Below are 22,975 nucleotides of genomic sequence, written 5' to 3'. Positions count from 1 at the left end.
CACATTGCAGTGGGGTGGGTTCGTACCCACCACTCTCCACCAGCCCAGACAGGCCGAGAGCCTACCTACCTGGGACACGAGGCGCTGGTTCTCGCTCAGCCAGGTCTCCCGCATGGCGGCCTTGCGGTCGAAGCGGGCGGCCAGCTGCTCCAGCTTCTCCTGGCGGATCAGCTCGGTGCGCAGGGCCAGCTCGCGTTCGTGCTCGGCTTTCTCCAGCCGCTCCCAGGCCTGCGGGGCGGGGGCGGGGACAGGATCGGGGCTAAAGGGCCAGGGCTCAGGAAGCGCGGGTGGGGAGGGGTCACAGGGGCGGGAGCACATGGGGCGTCCCAGGGAAGCTCGGTCGGTCGAGTGGGTCTGTGGAATGCGCTCAGTTAGGCAGGGCAGGATGAGTGAGGAACGGGGCAGGAGTGTGTGTGTGTGGGGGGGGCATGTGAGCCCTGTGGAGCCAGGGGAAACCACGCTTGCCCATGGACAAGCAGAACAGGAAACAGTGGAAACCGCTGGATTTGGGTGTGGAGGGGGGACTGTGGGTGAACCCTATTCCTTTTATTAATTGTCAGGCTGAACGAGATAAGGGGCTGGGGTGTGATTTTAGTCCGTGAACTCCCCTGAAAAGACAGGGGGGAGGAGGGGGGGTGCAGGACGCAGGAGAGAAGCTGTGAGTCACGCCTGCACGGGGTGGGGGGGGGGGTGCGGACACCTGGGCACAGCGTTCACACTGGGGCGGTGGGGGCTGGGCCGAGGGTGGGACCCCTGACAGACACGGAGGGGAGGCCACCGACCTTGTTGATGTCGGAGATGAGCCGGCCCTCGCGGGGCGTGTAGACCTTCTGGTTGTTGGCCCGCAGCTTGCTCTGGATGGTGAAGAGCAGCACCTCCAAGTTGCCTTTCTCCGTGAACCTGGGGCAGGAGGCCAGGTCAGGGTCAGAGTCCGAGGCCACCGGGGGCCACGGGGACTCTGCATTTCAAACTGAACCGTCCTGTGTGGCTTTCCTTCTCATAGAAGCAACACACGAACGCCGGAAAATACCGGCAAACCAAGAGAACGCGATTTAAAAACCAGCGAAAACCACACAGAAATGGCCCCCGTGACCCTCCGGCGCGCACGCGCTTCATTTTTGTTTGACACAGACGGGCTCGGGTCGCGGCCACGGCCGACGCGGGTCCAGGACCCTCTCGCCGCGGGCCAGGCCGTGTTCTCAGGACTTTAAGTGCATTAACTTGCTCAGTTCTCACTGCTCGCTGCGTCCTCCTGTCATCCCCTTTTTCCAGATGAGAAAACTGAGGCGCAGAGAGGAAAACAACTCACAGCGGCTGTGTGGAAGAGCCTGGACACTCAGCCCTTTGCTCTCCGCGGTCCCTAAACAACCGCCTTACAGATGGCTCCCTCACTTATTTGCCACGAACGTCTTTTCGTGTCAGTAAACACACTTGTTCTAGGTTACTGTCCATGGCTGGCCCGTGACTGGTGTCGTGTGCACGAACGCCACCCTGGTGAGAGTCCTTGCAGCGACCTCTCTGTTCAATGCCTAAGAGAGGCCTTTCTGGGCCAAGTCACTCCCTGGAATGGGTAGAAATAGATGTTTTCTGGATTGATATTGGTTTTGGAGCTGAAACATACTAACTCCAAAAGAGTTCAATAACAGAAAACCAGACGTTGTAGCATATATTGCACAGAATTGCTGAACAGCGATTCTGCACTTGAAAACAGCTAATCGCTAAAGCACGGGAATGGTGAGAACCTCTGCAACGTGTGGGTGACCAGCCACACCTCCTGCGCTGCCTGTCGGGCGCGGCCTCCCCGCACGGCCCGGAAGCCAGGACCCTGACCAGTATCCAAGTGGGCTGCATGACTACACACCATAGCAACCATTTCTGTGGTGTGATTTTTTTCTAAACGGATAGTCATTCTAAGAAGTTATTTGGGAACTGCTCCTGGTGCTCTGAGCCAGGGACACGAGCCTCCGTCACATTGCACACTGCCAGCTCGCCCTCCCGAGAGGCCGCCCGGGTTTAGGCCTCCTCTGGGGGAGCACAGCTCCGGCGGGCCTGCCGCAGCAGGGTGCGGCCCGGGGCACCTACTTGGGCGGCTTCTCCACGGTGCGGTAGGAATTGAAGGACTGCAGCTGGTTCTGGACCCCACTCAGGGAGTTGGCCAGCTGCCGGTCATTCAGGGTCACGATCGTTTGCTCGATCCACTGCAGCAGCTCCGAGGCCAGGGACTCATACTTCTCCACCAGGCGCTCTGCCTCCATGGCATGGTCCAGAACCTGCAGGACAGCGGCGTGGGGTGCTGCCCGTGGGCGCCCTGGCCCAGGCCGGCAGCTCCACCCTGCACCCGCTTGAGGGAAGTCAGACCCTGGGGCCAGGCCTCTTCCTGCCCAGGGGTGGACAGTACCTTCCCAATCCTTTTGCCTTCCACGGCCAGGGCCTTCATCTTGGAGAAATAGTGATAGTAAGTAGCCACATAGGTAATGATTGATTTCTCATCTGGTTGGTCCACATTCACATCTGAGAAGGAAGCGCACTGGGGTCAGGCAGGGGTTAGAAACCCGCCTCCCAGCAGTACAGCTGCGCCCCGAGTCTCTCACCCAACCCCGCACCCCTCCATCTTCAGTTGGACGTCTTTCCAGCTCCCTTCAAAGCAAAATGACAAATAAACCAGATGGAGTGAAAGGGCATGAAAGGCTAACTCCCTCCCCCTCGCAGAAACAAGCACAGCTCCCAATCCAGAAGCCCAGACAGGCTTGTATCCGTCTTCCCAAATCTAGCTGTTTGGAGCAAGCACGACAGGGAGAGAAGCGGTATCCGTCTGCAGTGGGTTGTGCACTTGGGCTGGAAAGCTGCGTAAGAGGTTGGGAGGTTCGGGGTGGGGGGTCGGGAGACAGAAGGTGGGAACAAAGCCTCCTGAAGCGGGGTGCTCAGGGGAAGGGCCCACTGAGCCCGGCAGCAGGGTCAGAGGCCAGTTCTCATGGCCACCTTGCGGCACGGTCCAGGATATTTCTGACCTCAACCCCCAAGTTCAGCTGTGGGCCCCCGGAGGTGCATGTCCTTCCGGCTGAATCGGCTCCTCCACAAGGACCGAGGCTGACTGCAACTTGAAATCCCTGGGTTCTCTTAGTCAGGCCACGTCGTATCCTTCCAAAAGGGGAGACTGTGGGGCTGGAAGCCCTCCTGGCCACCTCTGAAACCCATGGGCGGGCAGGGGCCACTGTGGCCAAGTCAGGAAGCTGCAGGATGCTCGGCTTGACCTACCTGTGCTTTATGCCAGCTGCGCCTCTCAAATGCCCTGGGAGGAACCTTGTACCTGGCCCACTCCCATCACTAGTTAGTTGACATTTGTCGTTCTAGACTAAGAGGGCACAGGCCATGGAGCTATGAGGCCAGGTGGAAAACAGGCAGAAAATCTCCAAGACCCAAATCGGCCCGGGACCTTTAGCGGGAGTGTGACCAGCAGGGGCGCCACGGAGCCCGGCCCTCCTTCCCATCCCCGGCTGCACCGAGCCCGCCCTCTGCCCTCCAGACAGGTGGCTGCGCAGACAGGGTCTGGAGCCCCTCGGCCTGAATTTGGGTCTTAGCTCTGCCAGCTAAGTCTGACCTTGGGGAAGTCACTTAACCTTCACAGGCCCCCGGCTTCTCCTCCATTACCTGCCGATAACAATGATTCTGACTTCAAAGGGCGTGTTGTGAGGATTAAATTAATTAAAGCATGCCAAGGGCAGGGCCAGGTGCGGAGTAAGAGCCCAGTGGCCGTTACTGGTTCATCAGTGTTAGGATCAGAACCACGGGGGCCCATAGGCAGGGTCCGGCTGACCGTAAGCCTAGTGCCTGGTGAGCCCTCCAGGCCAGGTAGCTTAACTCGGGAGTAGGAAGGAGACCGATGGAAACCATGGAGACCACTCTTCTCATTCTGAAGATGAGGAGACTGAGCCACACAGAGGCCAGGGGGCTGGCTCCGAGTCACAGAACTGCCCCCAGCGGTGGGGCTGGGGGCAGAACCTCCTCCCGGGGCTTTCTGCCACCGGGCTGCCCTTCTTCCTACAGCTTTTGATGTTTTAAAATCGAGATACAATTTTTACACCCCAAGATCCACCCTTTTAGAATACAATCTTCAGTGGTGGCCCTTACGCTACTTACTCGGAGCGCAGCCGTCACCGCTATCTAATTCCGGAACATTTTTAGCGCTCCCCAAAGGACCCCCCTGGGTCTCGGCCCCGCCCACCTTCAGGATCCAGCAGCTTCGTCAGGCCCAGCTCCTTCTCGGCCAGATTGAAAGCGTTCTGTAGATTGTAGTGCGCGTTACACTTCCTCAGGGACTCGAAATCCAGCAGGTCTGGCCTGGGGCGGGGGGAAGAGAGGGGTATCAAAACCACCTGAGACCCCAACGGGAAAAGCAAAGCCAGTCCTTTCTTTATCCTAAGTCACCAAGCCCAGTGGGCGCAGAACCAGGCGCCCCAGACCCACCTGCACTGCTCCCTCGCCCCTCACAAGCCCTCGTTCCAACACCGTGCCCGCAGCCTGGCTCTTCTCCCCGCGCCCACTGCTCCGACCCGCTGGGGGGCTGGTCTCCTGGCTCCGTCTACGTGCGCGCATGCGCGCCAGGGTCGTCACCCCCCCCCCGCCCCCATCCCCACCCCAGCAGCTCCGACGCCGGCTTCTCACCGGTGTTTGTGCACGATGGCGTTGAAGGCCAGCCCATCTCGCCAGCTGGTGGTGAAGTTGTGCACGTTGACGTTGGGATACCTACAAACAGCAACCGGGAGAAACAGTGAGTCGGTCCAAGCCCCGGCCCGCGACTCGGGGACGGACCCCCCCGCTTGCGGTTTCTGGAGCCCGCCCTCCTTGACTGCCCAGCCTCCGGGCGTGCACCCCTCCGCGGCCCCCGCCCCGGGCAGCCTCACCCAGCGGTCTTCATCTGGCACCACAGCAGCAGCGCGTCCTTGGCCGACTTCTTCTCCTTGTTGTCTTCTGTTTCCACACTGATGTCCTGGATCTGAGGGGGAAGGAAGGGAGGGAGGCCTTGACTCTCCAGGCAGGGGCTGCTGGAGTCATCGGAGATGCTCGGAGACAAGACACTCGGCAGGAAGCTGCTCTTTAGAGACCCGTGAGAGGGGGCGGGGGCAGAGCCTGGGGACCCTTCCTCCTGGGCTAGTGACCACAAAACATGAGGTCAAAGGCCGCTGAGGCAGCGGAGAGGGGGAGCAGTCAGGACAGTGGAAGTCCCACGAAGTGAAAGAGGCTGTTCCCCCAGGTGGGGAACTTCAGGAGGGCGAGTGAACGTCTTCTGAGAGCTGGGCATCAAAGGTGAAGTGGGCGGAGCTCTGCTTGGGGCTGGAAGGGGCAGAGGGGGGTGTGTCCAGGGAGATCAGGAGCGTTGTGGTGGTCTTAGGACACTGGACTGGCCACGCTCAGAGCAAGAGTGGGGTGACTGCTCTTTTGGGGGAGGCAAGGGGAGTGTGAGGCAGAAGAATAAGCCAGTGACCAGACCCCAAATGTAATTATAAAACCTTCAGCGGTGAAGAACCAGTTTTTGAAACTTCCTGTCCCTTGTGGCTCAACACGTGGCCCTACCGCACCTGACCAGGACATGGGCCGGGACACAGGGAACTTGCCACACTGGTCCTTCCCTGTTGAGTGGGGAGAGTCCCCAGACGGCCATTCTAGGTTCTGCACTGCTTGCACCGCGGACGGGCGGTGACGGCTCCCGGTGCGGCGCCGGGGCGTGGGGCACAGCCGGGGGACGCTGTGCGGGGTACCTGGAATCGAAGGATGATGGTCCAGACCAGCCCCAGGGTCAGACGGTGGTTTCCGTCCACAATGTCATGGGAGCCCATGTTCTCCAGGTGCACTTTCTGCTCCTTCAGGAACTGCAGCGCCTTGTCCACATTCTCCAGGCAGTGGATCCGCATGCGGCCCTTGGTGGGCTTTGGCTGTGGAGGGTCAGGAGACACAAAGGCAGGGGACCGTGGGCCTCCCGCTCCTCCCCGCCCACCTTCCCGGGGCCCTGCTTCACACCCCTTCCCCATGATCTCCCCGGGGACACGGGGCCTGCCCCAGGGCTGGGCCCAAGCTCCTGGAGCCAAAGCCGAGGTTGCCAACGAGGTTTGGGCCAGATTAAGATTCCCCAGGGAATTAACTGCACCCCGAGTGGGTGGGAAAAGGAAGGTTTTCAATGGGGCCACTGTTCCTGTCTCCATGTAGCAATGCTCGTCTAATCCACGCAGTAAAGCCTCTCAGAGTGAGGCCATCCCCCGAGCGGGATGCGGCTACCGCCTTCGGCGCCAAGGTGTCACTCTCTGGTGACACTCCTGAGGCTTGTCCCCTCAACCACCGTTTCTCAGGCTCCCTCCCAGCTGGTGCCCACGGCTCACCAGTGTCTCTCCCGAGAGCACCTCGAGGAGCCTCAGGAGGTTCCGTCCGTCCCGGAGGTCGCTGTACAGGTCTCCCACCCGGCATGTCACCCGGGCCAGGTGCGAGTTCACCCACTTGGTGAAGGTTTTCTTCTGCACGGCTTCCCGCTCATCTGTGGTGGCAACACGGGGTCATTTCTGTCCTTCAAGTACAGCTGCCTCTCATCACCCATTGGTGGGGTTGTGGGGGGGGGGGTGTGTGGGGGGGGGGTGTGCCTGAGAGTCCAGAAGTGAATTCTGAGGACAGGGAGCGGGGAGAAAGATGGCTGGGAGGAAAACAACTTGAAAAGCAGGGAAATAACGAAATCGGAACGAACTCACAAGTCGAGTACAACAAGGAGAGCGAGAACTGGGCTGCGAGAGGGAGGGATGAGAGAAATGCGAAGCAGTGGGACCTGGGGGGAGGGGCTGGAACCTGGGATCGGGGCACTGCTTTGCGACAGCAGTGAGATTTGTTACTCCGTCCCCCAGAGGCTCACTTTCCTCATCTATAAAACGGGCACAATACTTTCTGCCTCAACGGCTTGCTCTGTGATGACTAAACGCCACAGGCATGCGAGGCGCCTGGCACGCAGTGGCACTGTGATGAGTTTCTGTCCTACAGGTGCGACCTGACCCCGGGAAAAGCTCCTGCCCAGCTGTCAGCGTGGCTGTGCTCTTTGGGCGGTGAGCGAATGGGAGGAGGGTGTGGACTTAAATGACAGTAGCGGCTCTTGGAAGCGGCCATGGGAAGGATGTGGCACTACAGAGTCTGCCAGGCTGCCCGAACCAGCTCGCTCTCCTGGGATAGGTTAGCGAAGAGGAGGGCTTTTCCGGGGCTGGTTCGTTCAGCGAGCCCCACGGGACGCGGTCCTAGGGCACCGGCACCGGGAGCTGTTGAGAGCAAGAAGGTCTCGAAGTTGGGAGCGGGGAAGAGAGTGAGCCCCAGACGTGGGAGGTGTGGGGGGAGGGTGGGGTGGGGAGACAGGCACAGTCAGGAGCCAATCATCTCAAAAAACATGGGGAAATGCCCTGTTGCCTGGTTCCCAGGGCAGGCCACTGCTGCGGGGATGCTCTCAGGTGGCACAGAAAAAGAAAAATTAAAAATGTCCCCAGTGACAAAGTGAGGGAAGAGGCCCAGGCCCCCGGATGCTGCTTTGGCCACTAAGATTCCTGCCAGCTCTTCCCTGGCGGGGAGCCCAGTGCAAGGACCCAATTCAAGTGGCCAAGACCTGAAGAGTCACTTTGGTTTCCCTCTCAGCCCAGCAGCATCTCAGAAACCGAAAGGACTCATCCCCTACTCTCACATGCCTACGCACCTCACCCATAAAGCACAGCGACACACCCATGTCTCGTCCTGCCTTCCTTACCTCCAACCCCCGTGCTCGGGCCAACCTCGGGGTCCTGACAGCTGCACGGCGCAGCCCGGTGCGCTGTGGCACCTGCGGAGCCACGGGCGCCTTTGGGCCTCCTGTCAGGGACTGCAGACCGGGCCAGGGATTTCCCGGACCAGCCGCCATTTCTGGGTCCCTGGGGACTGTCCTGCTGCCAGGCCCACCGGGGTGAGGCCGTGTGGGCAGACAGGTAGAATAAAAGGGGGAGACGCAGACACAGTGGCAGCTGGGAGGAAAATGTGCAAAGCCAAGCACCAGAGACGAGGAGTGCCTTCCTAAGGGGCCCACGATGCCCACAGACAACCCCCACCACGCAACAGCGGCCTGCAGAAGCGCGCCCAAGTGTCGGTGCCAGATGAACACACGCCTGCTCGGGCTCATGCTGGGCCTGTCTGCGCCGAGCCCCTTTGACACACTCCGGGGTTCCCACGCGCGCTGCTTCCTCACGCACAACGAGACACCCACTCAGAGGCCGGGGCAGCACTGACAAGCTGGGGTCCCTGGGGCCCCGGGCTCACCCCCCTCGCTCCCTCCACAAGTAGCCCAGCAGGCCTTCCTCTTCCAGCCCGCTGAGAGTGGATGTTTGGGGGAGACGGGGCTGAGGGCCCCCCTGTTGGCCGGCACAGACGCCGCCTTTTCTCAGCCTTGCCCTCGGCCTCCACCGCCCGTGGCATTTGCCGGGACACACAGGCCGTGCCACACCCGGCGGGCCTGGCGGTCACACCCACCTGCGCTCTCGCAGTCCCTTCCAGTGCGTGGGTCCCAGCCTGCGCCCGTGCTTCGGCATCCACGTATTTTCTGGCCACTTGTAATTATCCCCCTGGCACGGTGTCTCCCAACACACACGCCTGAGTCACAGCCAACGTTCCCTCCCGAGCTCTTTGCTCTGGCTCCTCTCCCACGCCCGGGTCCCCTCTCCCCGCTCCCCTCTGTCCCAGCGGCTCACCTTGAAGCTGTTTGAAGCGTCCTTCCAGCACGCTGGCGTACTGAGCGGGGTTGATGAAGGCAGCTGGTGAGAGCAGGAGCCCCCCAGGGTTCTGAGACCCTTCCACAGCCTCGTAGTAAAACTCATCAGCCCCGTTCAGGCCAGGCCCCTGCCCCCTGCCCACTCCGTTCCCATTCATGGTGCCTGCTGCCTCCTACGCGGCCTGGGGCCCAGAGTCCATGCCCTGTCTGCAAGGGGCACGGTGGCAGGTTCTGCCTCCCCTGGAGCCTGGGATCCCGAGAGGCTGGCGTCCTGGGTGGTGGCGGGTGGTGGTTCGAAGGTGGTGGAAGTTCAAGAAGTTGGAAAAAGAAGTTACAGGAGGTCTGGGCTGCCGAACTCCCAGACGAGTGGCAGGGCACACCTTGCTGCGGTGAGACGAGACAGGGGCAGCTCCAGACAAACAGGTTGGACAGTGCCGGGGGAGGGGTGGGGGCGGAGCTCGCCGGCGGGGGCGGGGCCAGGCCCAGCGGGGGCGGGGAAGGGAGGCGGGAGCCTCCTAGAGACCTGCCCGTCAGGCTCCGGGGTTGCCTAAGCGTAGAGCAAAACCAGGAGAGGGTTCCCCCGAAGTCCTGCTTCTGGAAGGTTTTCAGGTGTGCCAAGGACGGCCCCTCTCTGCGTGACCCTGGGAGGTCTCCCGTCAGGACATGGGCTTTGATCCCCAGCTCAGAGAGCAGAGAGCAGAGAACGACAAATTGCTCGTGTCCCCTATCTGTGAAATCAGCGTTGGCATCCCTCCCACTGGTTTGTCAGCGTCGCCTTCAGCTCCGCCCCTCCCCACACACCGGGCCCGCCAGACCCCCAGCCAGGCCATCCCAGGCCGCCGGTAAACCCACGGCTGGGCGACCTGCCAGATTCCCTTCCTGCCCCTCCCTGGGCTTCGGCTCAGGGCCCTTACAGCCTACCCTTGCCTCTCTCCCACCTTCATTCATTCAGCAGCCATCCGGCACCTGCTAGTGTGAGGTGCAGGGGCGAGGCAAAGCCCACACAGAGGGGCCTCCTCAGAGGGGCCCAGCTCAGCGGGGGAGACAAAACCCGCTGACAGCGGGGGGGGGGGGCACACAGACGTCACAGCAGCCCTGCCTGGGGGTCGCCTGTCGTGACAGTTCTGAGGCTACATGCATCCAAAGTCAGGGCACCAGGGAAACGTCGCCCCGGAGAGGTGACATTCTCTGTAACCCATGTGTCTGTCTGCTCCCATCTGTAGAAGCACTGCCAGGAGCATTGCACGAGCTAGCCTGCAGACCCAGCCAGAAGGACAGAGATGCCCGGGAGAGAAGGATGAGGGGGCCCCAGACACGGGGGACCCGAACTGCTGCTGGGCCGGCTGAAAAGGGTTCCCTGGAAAGCTTAAAAACCCTGATTTTGCCCTGGCTGGCGTAGCTCAGTGGATTGAGCACGGGCTGCGAACCAAAGCATCGCAGGTTCGATTCCCAGCCAGGACACATGCCTGGGTTGCAAGTCATGGCCCCCAGCAACCACACATTGATGTTTCTCTCTCTCTTTTTCCCTCTCTTGCTTCTCTAAAAATAAATAAATAAATCTTTAAAAAAAAACAACCCTGATTTCTGGACCACATATCTGAAGATTCTAATCTGAGCGTCCAGGAAGGGGCTCGGGAGCCTGTCCTTACATAATGGGTCCTGGGTGATTCTGTAAAAAGTGTCGCCAGGTTTGGGAACCACCCCCTGAAGTGTCTCCCTTCTGGCAGGAGGCCACCCCACCCCCACAGGCAGCACAGCCTCTCAGGAGGGAGCAGACGGGACCCTTCCGTTGCACGGCGCCGGGAGGCCGGCGGGCCGGTGGGGAAGACAAGGGTGGGATGGGGTAGGGCAGTCCGATGGGGTGGGTGGCCTTGGGGTGTGTGGGTGACTCAGCCCCACGCGGGCCAGACCAGCCACTGGTGGTGTCAGGTGGCAGCTGCACTCTTGTTGCCATGACAACTCCACCCGGGAAACCGGGAACGCAGGGAGGCCCGTCGGACGGGTTTGTTTGTGCTTGGAGGAGCTGAAGGGGAGAGCCCAGGCCGTAGGGGAGGGCAGGGGCCGGGCAGAAAGCAAACCCGGGAAGCCAGGGGAGGGCGGAAGGCATCTGCTTCAGGGAACAGGTAGGTGAAATAATGGAACAGGCGGCAGGTGGAAGGACAGGTGGGGCGGGAGAGGAGAGGAGAATGGACTGAGAGGCAGAACAGGTGTGAGAGATGACGGTGGACCTCAATGAGACACAAGGGGATGAAAGGCGGAGGACGGGTGGGCGGAACTGAACAGCAAGACAAAGTGCAAAAGAATTAAGGGCACGCCCCGGGGTCAGAGGCCAGGAAGTCAGCTGAGTGCAGAGGGGAACGCAGTGGGAGCGACTTCTCTACCCCGGGGGAAGGGAGCTGGGGGACACTGTGGACTGCAGGGAGTTTGTTCCTGAGGCTGAAGCTGGGGACCAGGGGCCTGAGAGGGTGACCTGGTGCTTAGAAAGAAAGACGGTCTTCCCATGACAAGCGTCTCATGACACGCTTCTGTCCCCAGCGTCCTCAGCATCTCCCGGGGCCCTCCCCCGATCTCACCTGCCAGGGCCTTAATGCGAGACCTCTCAAAGAGGCGGGCTGAGCTGCTGTCATTGTCCCAGTCCGAGTCGGGCAGATCCCAGCGGTTGTTGATGTCGCTGTACTGGCCCTGGATCTCCAAACTGTCGAAGTCTGTGGGCGACAGGGTGCTGCTCATGGTGGTGGGTGGCCTCCTGCTCCTGCAAGGGGGGAACGTGGCCGGTGAGGGGCATCTGGGAGCCACTGAGCCCACCACTCACCATGTCCTTCTCTCCTCCTGCCCTAGATCTGCTTGCTCTCCTGACGGCCACATGCTTGGCTTTCTGTCCATGGAAATCGGCCCCCAGTGGGAGAGGGGGCTCCGTCATGGGGAAGCAGAGGGACGGGCTGTGCCCCGAGGGAGGCAGGAGGGCGGCAGTGTCTCAGAGCAAAGGAGCGGGAAGGGCCCCAGTGCCATGAGCACTGGCCTCACAGGCCAGAGAGGGACAGTGGGCGGACCCGGGGCTGAAAGTGGCAATGGCTTTCGGTGAGGTTCGGGACGGCAGTGTGTGAATAGGGGTGACATGTGGGAAGCAGGCGGCAGCAGGGCACGGGGTGGTCCGGGGGGCGGGGGCCCTTCAGCAGCCATGAGTATAAACCAGAGTTCCTTTAGTCCCAGGTCCCACAGACTCTTCCCAGCCCCTCCTCCGTACCCTGCAGGCAATCGGAAATCAAGGGGCAGAGGTCCTGCTCTCGATCGCGACACACCTACGATACACCTGAAAGACAGAGGTGCTGCTAGATTAGTGAGGACCTGGTCCCCAGGAGTCCAAAGGACACAGTGTGGTTCTCTCCTCTTTGCTTCCTTTCGTGTGTGTGTGTGTGTGTGTCACAGGTGCTTGATAAACGATACAAGCATCGCCGTATCACCCTGACTTCATAGATGGGCAAGCTGCACGGTGAACGTTAAGTCACGGTTCAGGGTCACACAGCTGGGTTTGGAACTTTCTTCCTGACTTTGGGCGACAAGCTCTTAATCACGACATTTACACGTTCCTCCAGCTTCCTGGAGCCATTCCAAGCACCACCCCCCCCCCTCCCCGGGAGAGAGCAGCCCCTATTGCTCCCTCCTAGGGCTCGGGTAGGAGACATGAGGACCACGCATGCTCGCCGCCGGCGCTACTCATGACTCTGTTACGCAAACACACTCTGTCCTTCTCACAACTAACAAATGAGCTTCTGGTTAGCTGCTGGGGGTTTAAAAAACAAAACACAAAACAAACCTCTACTGTCCAAAGTTCCCGTGTAATTCAGCAGCCATCCAAGGGAATGGAGGGGCTGGATCTGTAACTTTATTCAAACCCCAAATTCTGCATTTCTCATTTTCCTAGGACCTCCCAAATACTAAGATATATTTTAATCCTTAGGCCCCCTTCCTAGGGGCTATGATCTTAGCAGCTCCTGGTTCTGGAGTTCTGGAGAGGAGGTACAGAGGACCTCTGGTGCGGTTTCGGGAAGGAAGAAGGGGTGGGTGGTATGTTGGGTGCGGAGGGAGGTGTGCTCCCATGGGTGCCCGAGGGCAGAACTTGGCTTCCGTCGTTCACTGTCATCCATGAAGCTGGGCCTGACCCACCCACGTGAAGACCCGGACTGCCTGCCCCTCCTCCCCTTTCTCCCAAAGAGAAAGCTCGCACGGCAGTGTCCCTGGGAGGACACACCGGTGAGGTGGGGAGGGGCGAGGGGTGAGGGATCCTGGATTTGGACTTTCAGCCCTGTAACAGGAAAGAGAGCTTCATCTCCGCCAGGCCTCCTTTCCCGTTTAAAATCCATCATTTCCCCCAACAGATTCGCTGGGTTTGCTCTGTAAATATTTATCTTATAGACATAAACTCTCGGTCAGAGTCGAGTCACCCTGAGCAAAGAGTGTTGTGGGCAAGGTGTGACCTGAGCTGGAGTCATCTACTCCTGTCAGCCGCGGACGTGGACGGGGTGGCAGCCCCACCCCCAAGGCCACAGCAGGTCCCTTCGCCCCGCCCTTCCCCAGCAGCCGCGCTCACGCTCAGCTCTGGGATGTACATTTCCAGTGCTCACTCCCTCCCCACAAAAACTCCCACACATGCACCCTGACCTTCGGTCTCCATGACCCCTTTTCCTTTTTTAAAAAAATTTTATTGTTGTTCAATTACAGTTGTCTTCATCCCCCTGCCACCACCACTCCCCTTCTCCTTTTTATCGGGAACACGACCTGTTAAAGCCAGCCCCCAAGAGCGTGGCCAGTAAACTGTTTAAAAAGCACTGAGCTTGGATTCCTCAGGTGGGCCTGCCCCTTCCGTCTCTCTGTAGGCCCCGCCCACCATTCCCTCCTGTCCCCTTCCCAGCCACGCCAGGTATTTTTATTACCTGCCCGGCCCCGGATGGACAGACCGTGAGGTTTCCAAATGCCACTTTACATCTTTGTACTCACTCCACAAAGAGCAGAAACTTAAAGAAGTGGACGGTCCGATCCAGTCTCCAAACTCCTGTGCGTCCCTGGGCCCCTGGGCAGCTGACAAAACCTAGACATGGACTGCTTTGGCTTCCCTCTGGCGATCCCACTGGGTCCTCCCCCTCGGGGTCCTGTCGGGGCCTGGCCCGCGCCCCAAGCTCCCAGTGAGGTCCAGCTCTTGGAGCCTCGGTGTGGGAGCTGACCACGTGAGGGAGAAAGGTATGGAGTTGGAACCTGCCCTCTTCCCAAAGAAAAATGCAGCCACTTAAATGCTCCTTTGGCCAGACTGAATCTTGACATGCGTGCTTTGTGTCCTGAGTTTCTGGAGATGCTGCTACCTAGAGAAGGGACCGAGACGCCACTGGTGTCCAGAGATCGCAGCTCCCCATCAGGTCACCACGCTGGGACTCCAGAGAGCCGAGTCCCACAGACTTGCACGGAACGGTGCTCTCTGGCGGTCTGAGGCTCTCCCTCCCCGTTTCTGAGCTTTGGTTTGCAAGCATTTGGGCTCTGCAGCCCCCAGGCCTTCTGGAGAACGTGCTGTGTTCTCTGCGTTCCCTGCTGCCATCTCGGGATCCCTCCAGTATCCCACGGAGTGCCTCCTGCGTAGATCCTGCTCTGGTTTCTTTCCGCTGAGTGTATTGTGCCTCATCTATGACCCGGTCTCCGTGCTCACACGACCATGGTCTGCCTTCCCCTCAGCCCACGACCCCCGTCTCTCTCTGCACTGGAGAATCGTCCGTGGATGCTTCTCCTCCGTGGATTCCTGAACTCTGGAGAGAGGGCGGTACGGCAGCTAATCCAGATTACAGTTCACGGCACTTTATTCTTAGCTCCTGACCTGGAGGCCAGACCCAAGGAGCTTACACTGTTCATGTCAGAATTAAGTCAACTTCCGCCAGCTGCAAGACAGGGGTCCTGCTCGATCCCAAACGCTTCCGGATGCAGACTGCTCAGCCAGCGCCGGTGCCGATGCCAGTGTCCCTGGAACCTCAAAAGCAGCTGCCCTGCTTCCCCTTCCCCCGGTTTAGCTGGCATTCAGAGCTAGAAATCCTACCCCTGGGGCCAGAGCCTGTCTAGCTCCCTATTTCCTCCTCTCACCACATCCTCCTCCTGATTAATTCTTTACCTCCCTCAGAGAGCGCTGCTGATCACTCCCTGCTCTGTGTTCCCGCAGCCCTCCAGCAGGCTGCTATTATTGCACTTATCACATTGTATTACAGTTAGTTGTTTATGTGTCTTTCTGGCGCTCTGCTTTTAACGCATTGAGGACGAGGGCTGTGTTTTCCCCAGCCCAGTACAATAGGGAGTCAATAAAGAGATACTGAATGAATAGGCCATATTTTTTCTTTCTTTCTTCTTCTTTTTTTTTTTTTTGCCACTGAATTGTGTCTTTCTCAGAGCTAGAGAAAAGCTCAAGGAGAGGAAGCCTCTCTGCTCCTCAGAGTGGGGTTGTCGGCGGCCGTGGAGCTCCACAGTTCAGGACGGGGGTGGGGGGGGAGGTCTCAGAGCTGCAGGAATCACAACTACCTGGGGGGCGGGGTATGAAAACAGATCACTGGGCCTGCCCCCAGTTTCTGATTCCATAGGGCCGGGGGCCTGGCAATCTGCATTTCTAACCCGTTCCCAGTTGTCACTAAAGCAACTGGCCTGGGGACACCACACATTGAGGGTCACGTTGTCCAAAGGTAAGGAGCGTTTGGAAAAGGTAAGGAGCATTTGGAACGGTTTACAGGAGCCAGAAGGCCTGAGAAGACACAAAGTTTCAGGGGTAAGTGGGACCTGAGGTTAGCTTCCCACGCCTCACCCAAATATAACTTCCCCTCAGAAATCCCCAAGCCGCGCAAAGAGCCAGAAGCCTTGGGCGAGGAGAGGAAAGGGAGGCGGGCTGGGCTCGGGCTCTGAGGAGACAGATCGAGCTGACGTCCTGACACAGGCGAATCTCGAATGTGCAGGAGGAGGACGACGCACGGCTCGAGAGAGACGCCAGAGGGAGGCAGAGCTGAACACGTGACCGTGGGCTGAATAATAGACTAGAAGAAATGGGGACTTCGGGAAAGTAAAAATCTTATTCGACTCGAAGGGTAAGTTGGACCAGCACAGAGAGAAAAGGAAAACGACATCACGAATAAACAATCCCAACCACGTTCTGTCCAGGCTGTTGCACCCGAAGAGGCGAGCACGGGACACGTCCCCAAGGACCCAAGGAACCGGGCCGAAGAGAGGGCTGCGTCGTGGTTTCCCTTCAGAATCCCCTACTCTGGGCGGAGTTATTCACTGCCTTGCTGCCCGCTTCCCCAGGCCTGCAACCCATGGGTTATACACATCAGTTCCTCTAAGGGACAGATCTGAGGTCCACATTAGCTTTTTCCTCCCCCATTTCCTTGCCGTCCCGAATATGTCGAGAGGGTGCCCAGGACTTCAAGCTAAGACACATATTTGGAATTCAGCTCTGGCCGCTTCATCCTCAGGGAAAACTGGTTTGTGGGTACCCTGTCCGTGCCTGAACCAGCCGGGCTTCCCAGCGCTGGAATTGTGGCCGCTTGCAAGGGGGGGAGGGCAGCTGAAAAACAACTTACAGAGACAACATGCAGCAGGTTAGGACAGGGGCAAGCTTGCAGCTCAGACAGGCGTGCAGTGCCACGGGGTTAAGGGGGGAAAGGCGTTCGCAGCCAGAGTGGGTGGTTAAGGCCGACTGTGGTGCTGGAGGCGGAACAACCTAGCCAGGAGGCCTTGCCCGGGAGTTCTGTGCGGGGCGGCCTCCAAGCCCTCCGGACGTCTCTCCCGCAAAGACATCCTCCCCCAGTCTTCCACCCAGTCTCCCCATCACCCAAAGGGGCTTCCTTCTCTCTCCGCCAGTGTTCTAGTCACTACAGCCGACTGTGTCCCCCTCTCACACACACTGTGAGGATGCATAAAGGAGAGCAAGGAGCAAGCTACCGAAGAGGTGAGAAGCTCACCGGATTCAGCGGGAGCCCCCAGCAAGCCCCGGAGAGAAGCCGGCGCTCGCAGACAGACGCCCGGCAGAGACGGCTCAACGTGTCCGCAGCACCTGGACCGAAGCCGGCCGGTCCGCCCGGGAGCCTCAGCAACGCGAACGGCCGGCGCTGTCAGACACGCTCCCAGCCCAGCCGACCCGGTCCCCCAACGCGTTTGTCAGGCTCCCACTCTTCCAGACTCTTCTCTCGGCTCCGGAAAGGCCAGCGTCCCCCAAGCCTTCACCCCCACCTCCCGCACACCGGTATCTGGGTAGCTGGCACATGACTCTCCATCCTGTCCCCGTGACCGGACGGGAGCGAGAGACAGGAGCCGCATCCTCCTTCCCGGGCTCTCCAGGTCCGCCGGGACCCCGACCCAGACCCCGCGGTCCGCACGCGGCTGCACAATGCGCGCCGCCCCGCCGGCCCGGACAAAGCGGGCCGGGGCGCCGGCACCTACCTCTGAGCGAAGCGCCGGCCCCGCAGGCGGAAGAAGGGCGGGCGGGGGCGCACCGGTAGTCGCCGCGCCCGCAGCCGGGCCACGAGGGGCGGTTGCGGGCGGCAGCGGGTGGCCGGTGGGCGGCGGGACGCACGGCGGGCGGTGGGCGGGCGCTGTCACGGGGTGCTGGGGGCGCGCGGGGCCGGTGGCGGCAGGGCGCGTGGCGGCGCGCGGGCGCGAGCGGGGGGGACTGCGGCGCCGCGGAAAGAGGACAATAGCCTCCCCCTGCCGCAGGCCGCCGGCTCCCGCGGGAGGCCCGGGACCATCTGGAGCGGGCAGCCCCGCGGGGCTCCGGGCGGGGCCCGAATCACCCCCTCCCCGCCCGGCGCCATGGCAACCGCGGCCCCTCTCGGTTCTCCGCGAAGCTTCCTCGCCCGGGGTCGCTGACCTTCCCCGGGGCAAACGCGGCGGCGGCGGCTCGGAGACCAGCTTTTAACCCCCTTCCCACCTTCCCTGCGGGTGGCCCCCATAACCCCGCCTTTCGGTTTTGGCCAGCCCTGGTCACCCCCAGGCGGGCTGCCACCCTCACTCCCGCCCCCGCCAACCCCCGCCGCTTACCGGGCTGGGTCTCCGCAGTTTGCACACCCCACCTGGGTCCCTACTTGGATTTTCGTCCAAAATCTGTAGCCCCCGGACACGCAGTCCTTCCTTTCACGGCACTCACCGCCCAGAAGGCTTCCCAATCTTCAGCCTGCTGCTTCCCTTTTCAAATGTTCCTCTTCGGGCACCTCCGGTTCATCTCCCTTTCAACATTCCTTTCACCCATCCATCCCCTCTGTCTCCCGTCCTCCTTCGGGCAGGTAGGCCGGCTCTCTCCCCCAAAGCATCTCCATGGTACAAGTGGCGGAGACCCGCCTTCTCGCGATCAGATTCCCAGAACAGTCATCACTGCAGCTCCTCGCCGCTGCTTCTCAGCGCCCCTCATTTATCACCAGAATCCCGGCCTACTCACTGCCTTAAGAGGCAGTGGGGGGTGGGGGACGCACGTTGCTAGGCCTGGCACTGCCGACTCCCCGGTTTGCGGCGTCTGAGTGGTCTCAGGTCCAAGGTCATTAACTAAGCCTGAGGTGAGCTGCTGTCTGCTTAGGAGAGAAAAGGATTGTGCCCAAGCAATAACACAGTTAGCAAGTGCCCTGTTCGTGCTCAACGGATATCTGGTCTCCCGTGACTCCCACCCCCACCTGCGCGCCGGCTCCCAGAAATAGGTTCTGTTCTTCCAGCCTGGGAAACTAAGCTCAGAGACGAACTAGGAATAATAGGCTGGGCTTGGTACAGAGCGGTCTGAACTTAACTGTTAGGTCATACTGCCCATGAAGATGTGGACCTGTTTCTAGCAGGGAAATGCCTGAAATGGCCCAGGTAAGGTCAAGGTGAAGAGTGGGCTTTGCCTGAATCATTGGGTTAAGGTTTTACTTATTTATGAGTAATGGAATTTTGGGATTTTGCACCTTTCTGAAAAGGCATGCATACTGAATCAAATATATAAGTAATTAAATAGTTTCCAGACATGATTTTGGCAAGCAGAAACCATTTGTGTTAAACCCACTGAAAAACATTTCCAAGGTTCCAGAAAGTCCTTTTACCAACCCTAGCTATTTGTGTTATCTCAACTACCTGGCCTTGGTGTTCCGAGTCTATAAAATGGGTCAGGGAGTTGCACTAAAAGATGTCCCTGAAGTTCTCTTCTAGCTTTGACAGTCTGATTCTAAGCTGCAACAGTGATTCTACCACCAAATTGGAACTTGGTCCTTTAGGGTGCACCTATCAGCTGTAATCTGTCTATGTTTTACCTTTTTAAAAAAAGATTTTATTTATTTATTTTTAGAGAGAGGAGAAGGGAGGGAGAGAGAGGGAAAGAAACATCAATGTGTGGTTGCCTCTGGTGCATGCCCCACTGGGGACCTGGCCTGCAACCCAGACATGTGCCCTGACTGGGAATAGAACCAGTGACCCTTTGGCTCACAGGCCGGCGCTCAATCCACTGAGCCACACCAGCCAGGACTTTACCTAGTTTTTTTAAACAGTCACTCCTTCAGGCAACAGAATCCAAGACATGATAGCATAAGCTGTAACCGCTCTCAGAGGCAGGAGCGAGTGTGTTCCGGGGCAAGGCGGGGATTGAGGTGTGCTTTCAGTCATCAGAGACCCTCCATCAGGGATGGTAAAGCTGACGCACTGATTTGCGGGAGGAGCCAGAACCCCCAGCCTCTGCTGCAACACTGGTTATGGAAACTGAGGGTCCCAATGACAGCCTGTTAGACGGCGACCCAATTAGAAGATGAGAATGTTAGGCTCTCTCATTAGCATCATAATGTCTTCTGTAGAGTGAGCTCCCATTTTCAGCATTTCATAATCCTTTAAAAAGCCTCCTAAGGTAAACATCATTGTCATTTTATTGATGAGCAAACTGGTGTCCAGACAGCTAAGTGAATGCCCAAGTTTACGGAGTCAGCTCATGGTAGAGACACCGAGTCTTCTGATTCCTCGAGTGCTCTCCCCCTCTGCTGGAGAGGGGGTTTAGCAGCGTGGTGAAAAGCATCCATTTTGGAGTCAGACTGCCTGGGTGGGTGTAAAACCTAGTTTCACCACTAGCTGTGGGCCTTGGGCAAGTTCCTGAATCTCCCTGGAATTCTGTGTCCTCACCTGTACAATGGTATCATCACGTGGGGATGTAATGAGTTACGGCAGGTGAGGCACTGGGACAGTGCCTGGTGCACGGTGAGCACTCGACCATCATCAGTATCGGTGATCATTGCTTTACGGCGTGATCACTTTACCACACTCCCTCCTGATGTGGGGAGGAAGCGTTCTCCATAAACAGAACACTGAGCTCACTTAGCTCCGTTACCGAGTTGCTCTGGAAACTTGCTATTTTGCTCTGTAGTGCGTCAGTACAGGCAAGGATGAAGAAAACGTCTGCTTCCTTTTTACATAAGTTGCAGCCGTAAAAGAGATGATGTCCACTGGTTATGCTGAACTTAGAGAATCCAGATTTTCTGCTTATGCTGCCAAGACTTGTGGAAAGGTCTTGGTAGGATTTCCTGCCACCAGACCTACGGACGGAACTAAATTCTCAGCTCTTGCTCCTGTACCGTGAAGAAGAGTCCCTCCTTGTGCCTGAGACCGATTCTTCTGGCTCCTTCCCTGCGTCTCACCCCCTCCCACAACCTCACGGCTCATTCCTTCTGGTGAGCGCCCTCTTTTCTTGGCTTCTTCCCATCAGCATTTAAATATGCTCCAGTACCTGCCAGCTTAGAAAATAAGTGAGAAACCTGGATCCTCCTCCACATTGCCCTTGCTTTTTATGATCATAATCTTCGTGAGTCATTCAAACTCATTGGCTCTACTTCCTTGCCTCTCATTTAATGAAATGTTTATTCAAAAACTATCTGGCTTATGTGTCAGGCACTGTGCTGGGATCTGGGGAACTAATAATGAGTAAAATGGACAGTGCCTCTGTCCTCTTGGAGTGTACAGGCCGGTGGGGTTGACAGACATGAATAAAATATTAATCACAAAGTATATACAACATCTGTCCAGAGGGTATCCTGCCTCGTAATATGAAAAATAGAGACATTTATTGAAGAAGATACAATAAACATTATACATGGGACAATGACGCCTCAGTCCCCTTCAGAGGAGGCACCTTGGGACCTCACACAGCTCTCCCAGTCACCATCAGCTGCCCTGTTGTATTTTCCTGAATCTCATCGATGGTCTGAAATCTCTTCCCTTTCAAAGGTGATTTTAGTTTTGAGAAAAGCCAGAAGTCATAGGGTGCCAAATCTGAGCTATAGGGGGCTGAGTCACCACCCGGTGATTTGATGTTTCACCAAAAAACTCTGCACGAGACGTGATGCATGAGCAGGTGCCTTGTCGTGATGAAGCTGCCAATCACCAGTTGCCCATAGCTGCAGCCTTCTGAATCATCCAAATTGTTTCTGAGGAGGAATGTTCAAGCTTAATGCAAAATCTGATACAGATTCATTGCTCTACTCACTCAGTCATTTTGAATGTGACGGCCACACAGTGCACGTGCTCACTCAATGGCGTCTACCACCCCCACTGACGAGTACAGTGAAGTCGTCATTGTTCATGCTTGTACATCCCAGTCCACTGTCCTTGGCAGCCAGGTTACCTTGATGTCATGCAAACTATTCTTGTTATATCAGCAATGGTTGGACTTTTTCCGGACAGGCCTCATATACTCAGATTTATTATAATCATAAAGTATAGTGAGTGTTATGAGTGAAAAGTTCAGGGTGCTATGTGAGAACATAACAGTGACTCACAACCTGGTGAGAGAGGTCAGATCATCCGAGTTAGATCTGAAACATGAGGGCAGTAACCAGGCAGAGGACGAAGAATAATAATAGCCATTACATTGCCTTTCTAGCACTTTACGCACACAATTCCATTTCATTCTCGTCACTACTCTGAGAGGTGAGAACTGACCCCATTTTGCAGAAGAGGAAATGGAGTCGTTGAGAGATGAAGTGCCCTGCCTGGCATCGCTGGGCCAGGCAGGGGGAGAGCTGGGAACTTCATCAGCTCAGACAGGCAGACATTGGAGTCCCGTGCTCAGCCACAGGGGCAGAGTGCGCGGACGGACACCGGGCCTGACGCCGCAGGACGCCCGGGGCGTGCGAGAAACAGGAGGAAGGGCAGTGGGAGGGAAAGCAGAGGGCAAGGGAGGACGCGTGGTGAATTCCAGCAGGGAAGAAAGGCATTTTTAAATTTTTCTGCAGACGCTTCCCTTTAAATATCAAAAGATAGAACCTGATAAACTGAAGGCTCAGAAATTATGCCGCCAACTGTTGATTTGGAAAGAACATGTACCACGAGTTTCCCCTCCACACAGAAAATAGAATCCTTCCTGAGCTCGCAGTAGAGCTGGAAGGGATTGAGAAAGGAGAGCGAGAGAGCACAGATGCAGCTGTGGGGCCCAGTTTGCCGTCTCCGCCGTCACACCACAGTGCACGGGAGGGGCTTATGCCCTGTCATTCCTGGAGCTCCGAGGAGGCACGGCCTTTCCAAGTGCCCTGTGCCAACAGGGGCAACCGCCGCTGAGTGCACATGGCCTTGCCACGCGTGTGGGCACAGTGGACCTGAGGCGAATTCCTTCTCCTCACCACCCCTGGCCTTCTCACCCCCCAAGCCTGGTTCTCCTCAGCTCCTCGGCACTGGAGGAAATCCGAAAGTCCCTCAGTGCCCTGCCTGGGAGGAGTGTGAGGATGGCCCGGAAACGGAAAGTCTGCAGTGGGGGGGTGGGAGGAGAGAGGGGTACCTGGCCGAGTGACCGGACAGACAGAGGTTCAGCAGTCCCGGGAACCGCTGAGGTGGGAGCCACCAAGCTCCCTATGAAGCAGTCACCATGCTTTAGTCTACACCAAGACCCCAGGTTCCACCTGCCAGGGACCTCGGCCGCAGATGCAGTGGCCGTAGCGCCCCGGGGCCAAGGCCAAGTGAAGGAAGCTACTCTTCACCAGTCAGGTGTGAGAGACAGAAGATGGCACGTGACCTTGATGCCCACCCCTGATGGCAGAATGAAACATAAACCCCAAACTAGAGCACCACAAAGGGAGGGGGGCAGGGAGGAGAACCCTAAGAGACTGCATGCACCAACTCAGTTGTCCTGAGTTGGCACTTTTCAGGTTTACCATGTTTCTGCCATTGGTAGTAGAAATGGGGGCTGAAGAGCTAGGCTGAGAAATAAAGACCGTTAGGTATCTC

At 58.2% G+C, this 22,975-nt stretch overlaps 1 protein-coding gene across 3 annotated transcripts in view; it reads right to left on the bottom strand.

The window, feature by feature from the left end:
- SPTBN2 (spectrin beta, non-erythrocytic 2) overlaps positions 1-18,361 on the bottom strand; it is a 36,064-nt gene extending 17,703 nt beyond the window's left edge. For 2 of the 3 annotated variants that reach the window (XM_045854852.1, XM_045854855.1), the window contains exons 1-10: positions 8,730-9,150; positions 6,372-6,523; positions 5,757-5,930; positions 4,902-4,993; positions 4,663-4,743; positions 4,223-4,338; positions 2,399-2,511; positions 2,083-2,270; positions 783-900; positions 70-228 (exon numbers count right to left, since the gene is read on the bottom strand). In XM_045854852.1, coding sequence (XP_045710808.1) covers positions 70-228; positions 783-900; positions 2,083-2,270; positions 2,399-2,511; positions 4,223-4,338; positions 4,663-4,743; positions 4,902-4,993; positions 5,757-5,930; positions 6,372-6,523; positions 8,730-8,907 — 1,371 coding nt within the window. In that variant the 5' untranslated portion in view covers positions 8,908-9,150. Of the gene's footprint in view, positions 1-69; positions 229-782; positions 901-2,082; positions 2,271-2,398; positions 2,512-4,222; positions 4,339-4,662; positions 4,744-4,901; positions 4,994-5,756; positions 5,931-6,371; positions 6,524-8,729; positions 9,151-11,322; positions 11,502-17,906 lie in introns of those variants that run through there. The other variant, XM_045854854.1, reaches the window with a different exon arrangement.
- Positions 18,362-22,975: the final 4,614 nt, after the last annotated feature.

The sequence above is a fragment of the Phyllostomus hastatus genome, unplaced genomic scaffold, assembly GCF_019186645.2.
Source record: "Phyllostomus hastatus isolate PE091 unplaced genomic scaffold, TTU_PhHast_1.1 phas_scaffold_11, whole genome shotgun sequence".
Classification (NCBI taxonomy): domain Eukaryota; kingdom Metazoa; phylum Chordata; class Mammalia; order Chiroptera; family Phyllostomidae; genus Phyllostomus; species Phyllostomus hastatus.
The sequence above is the reverse complement of the archived record's forward strand: the minus strand, read 5'-3'. Positions and strand labels throughout refer to the sequence as shown.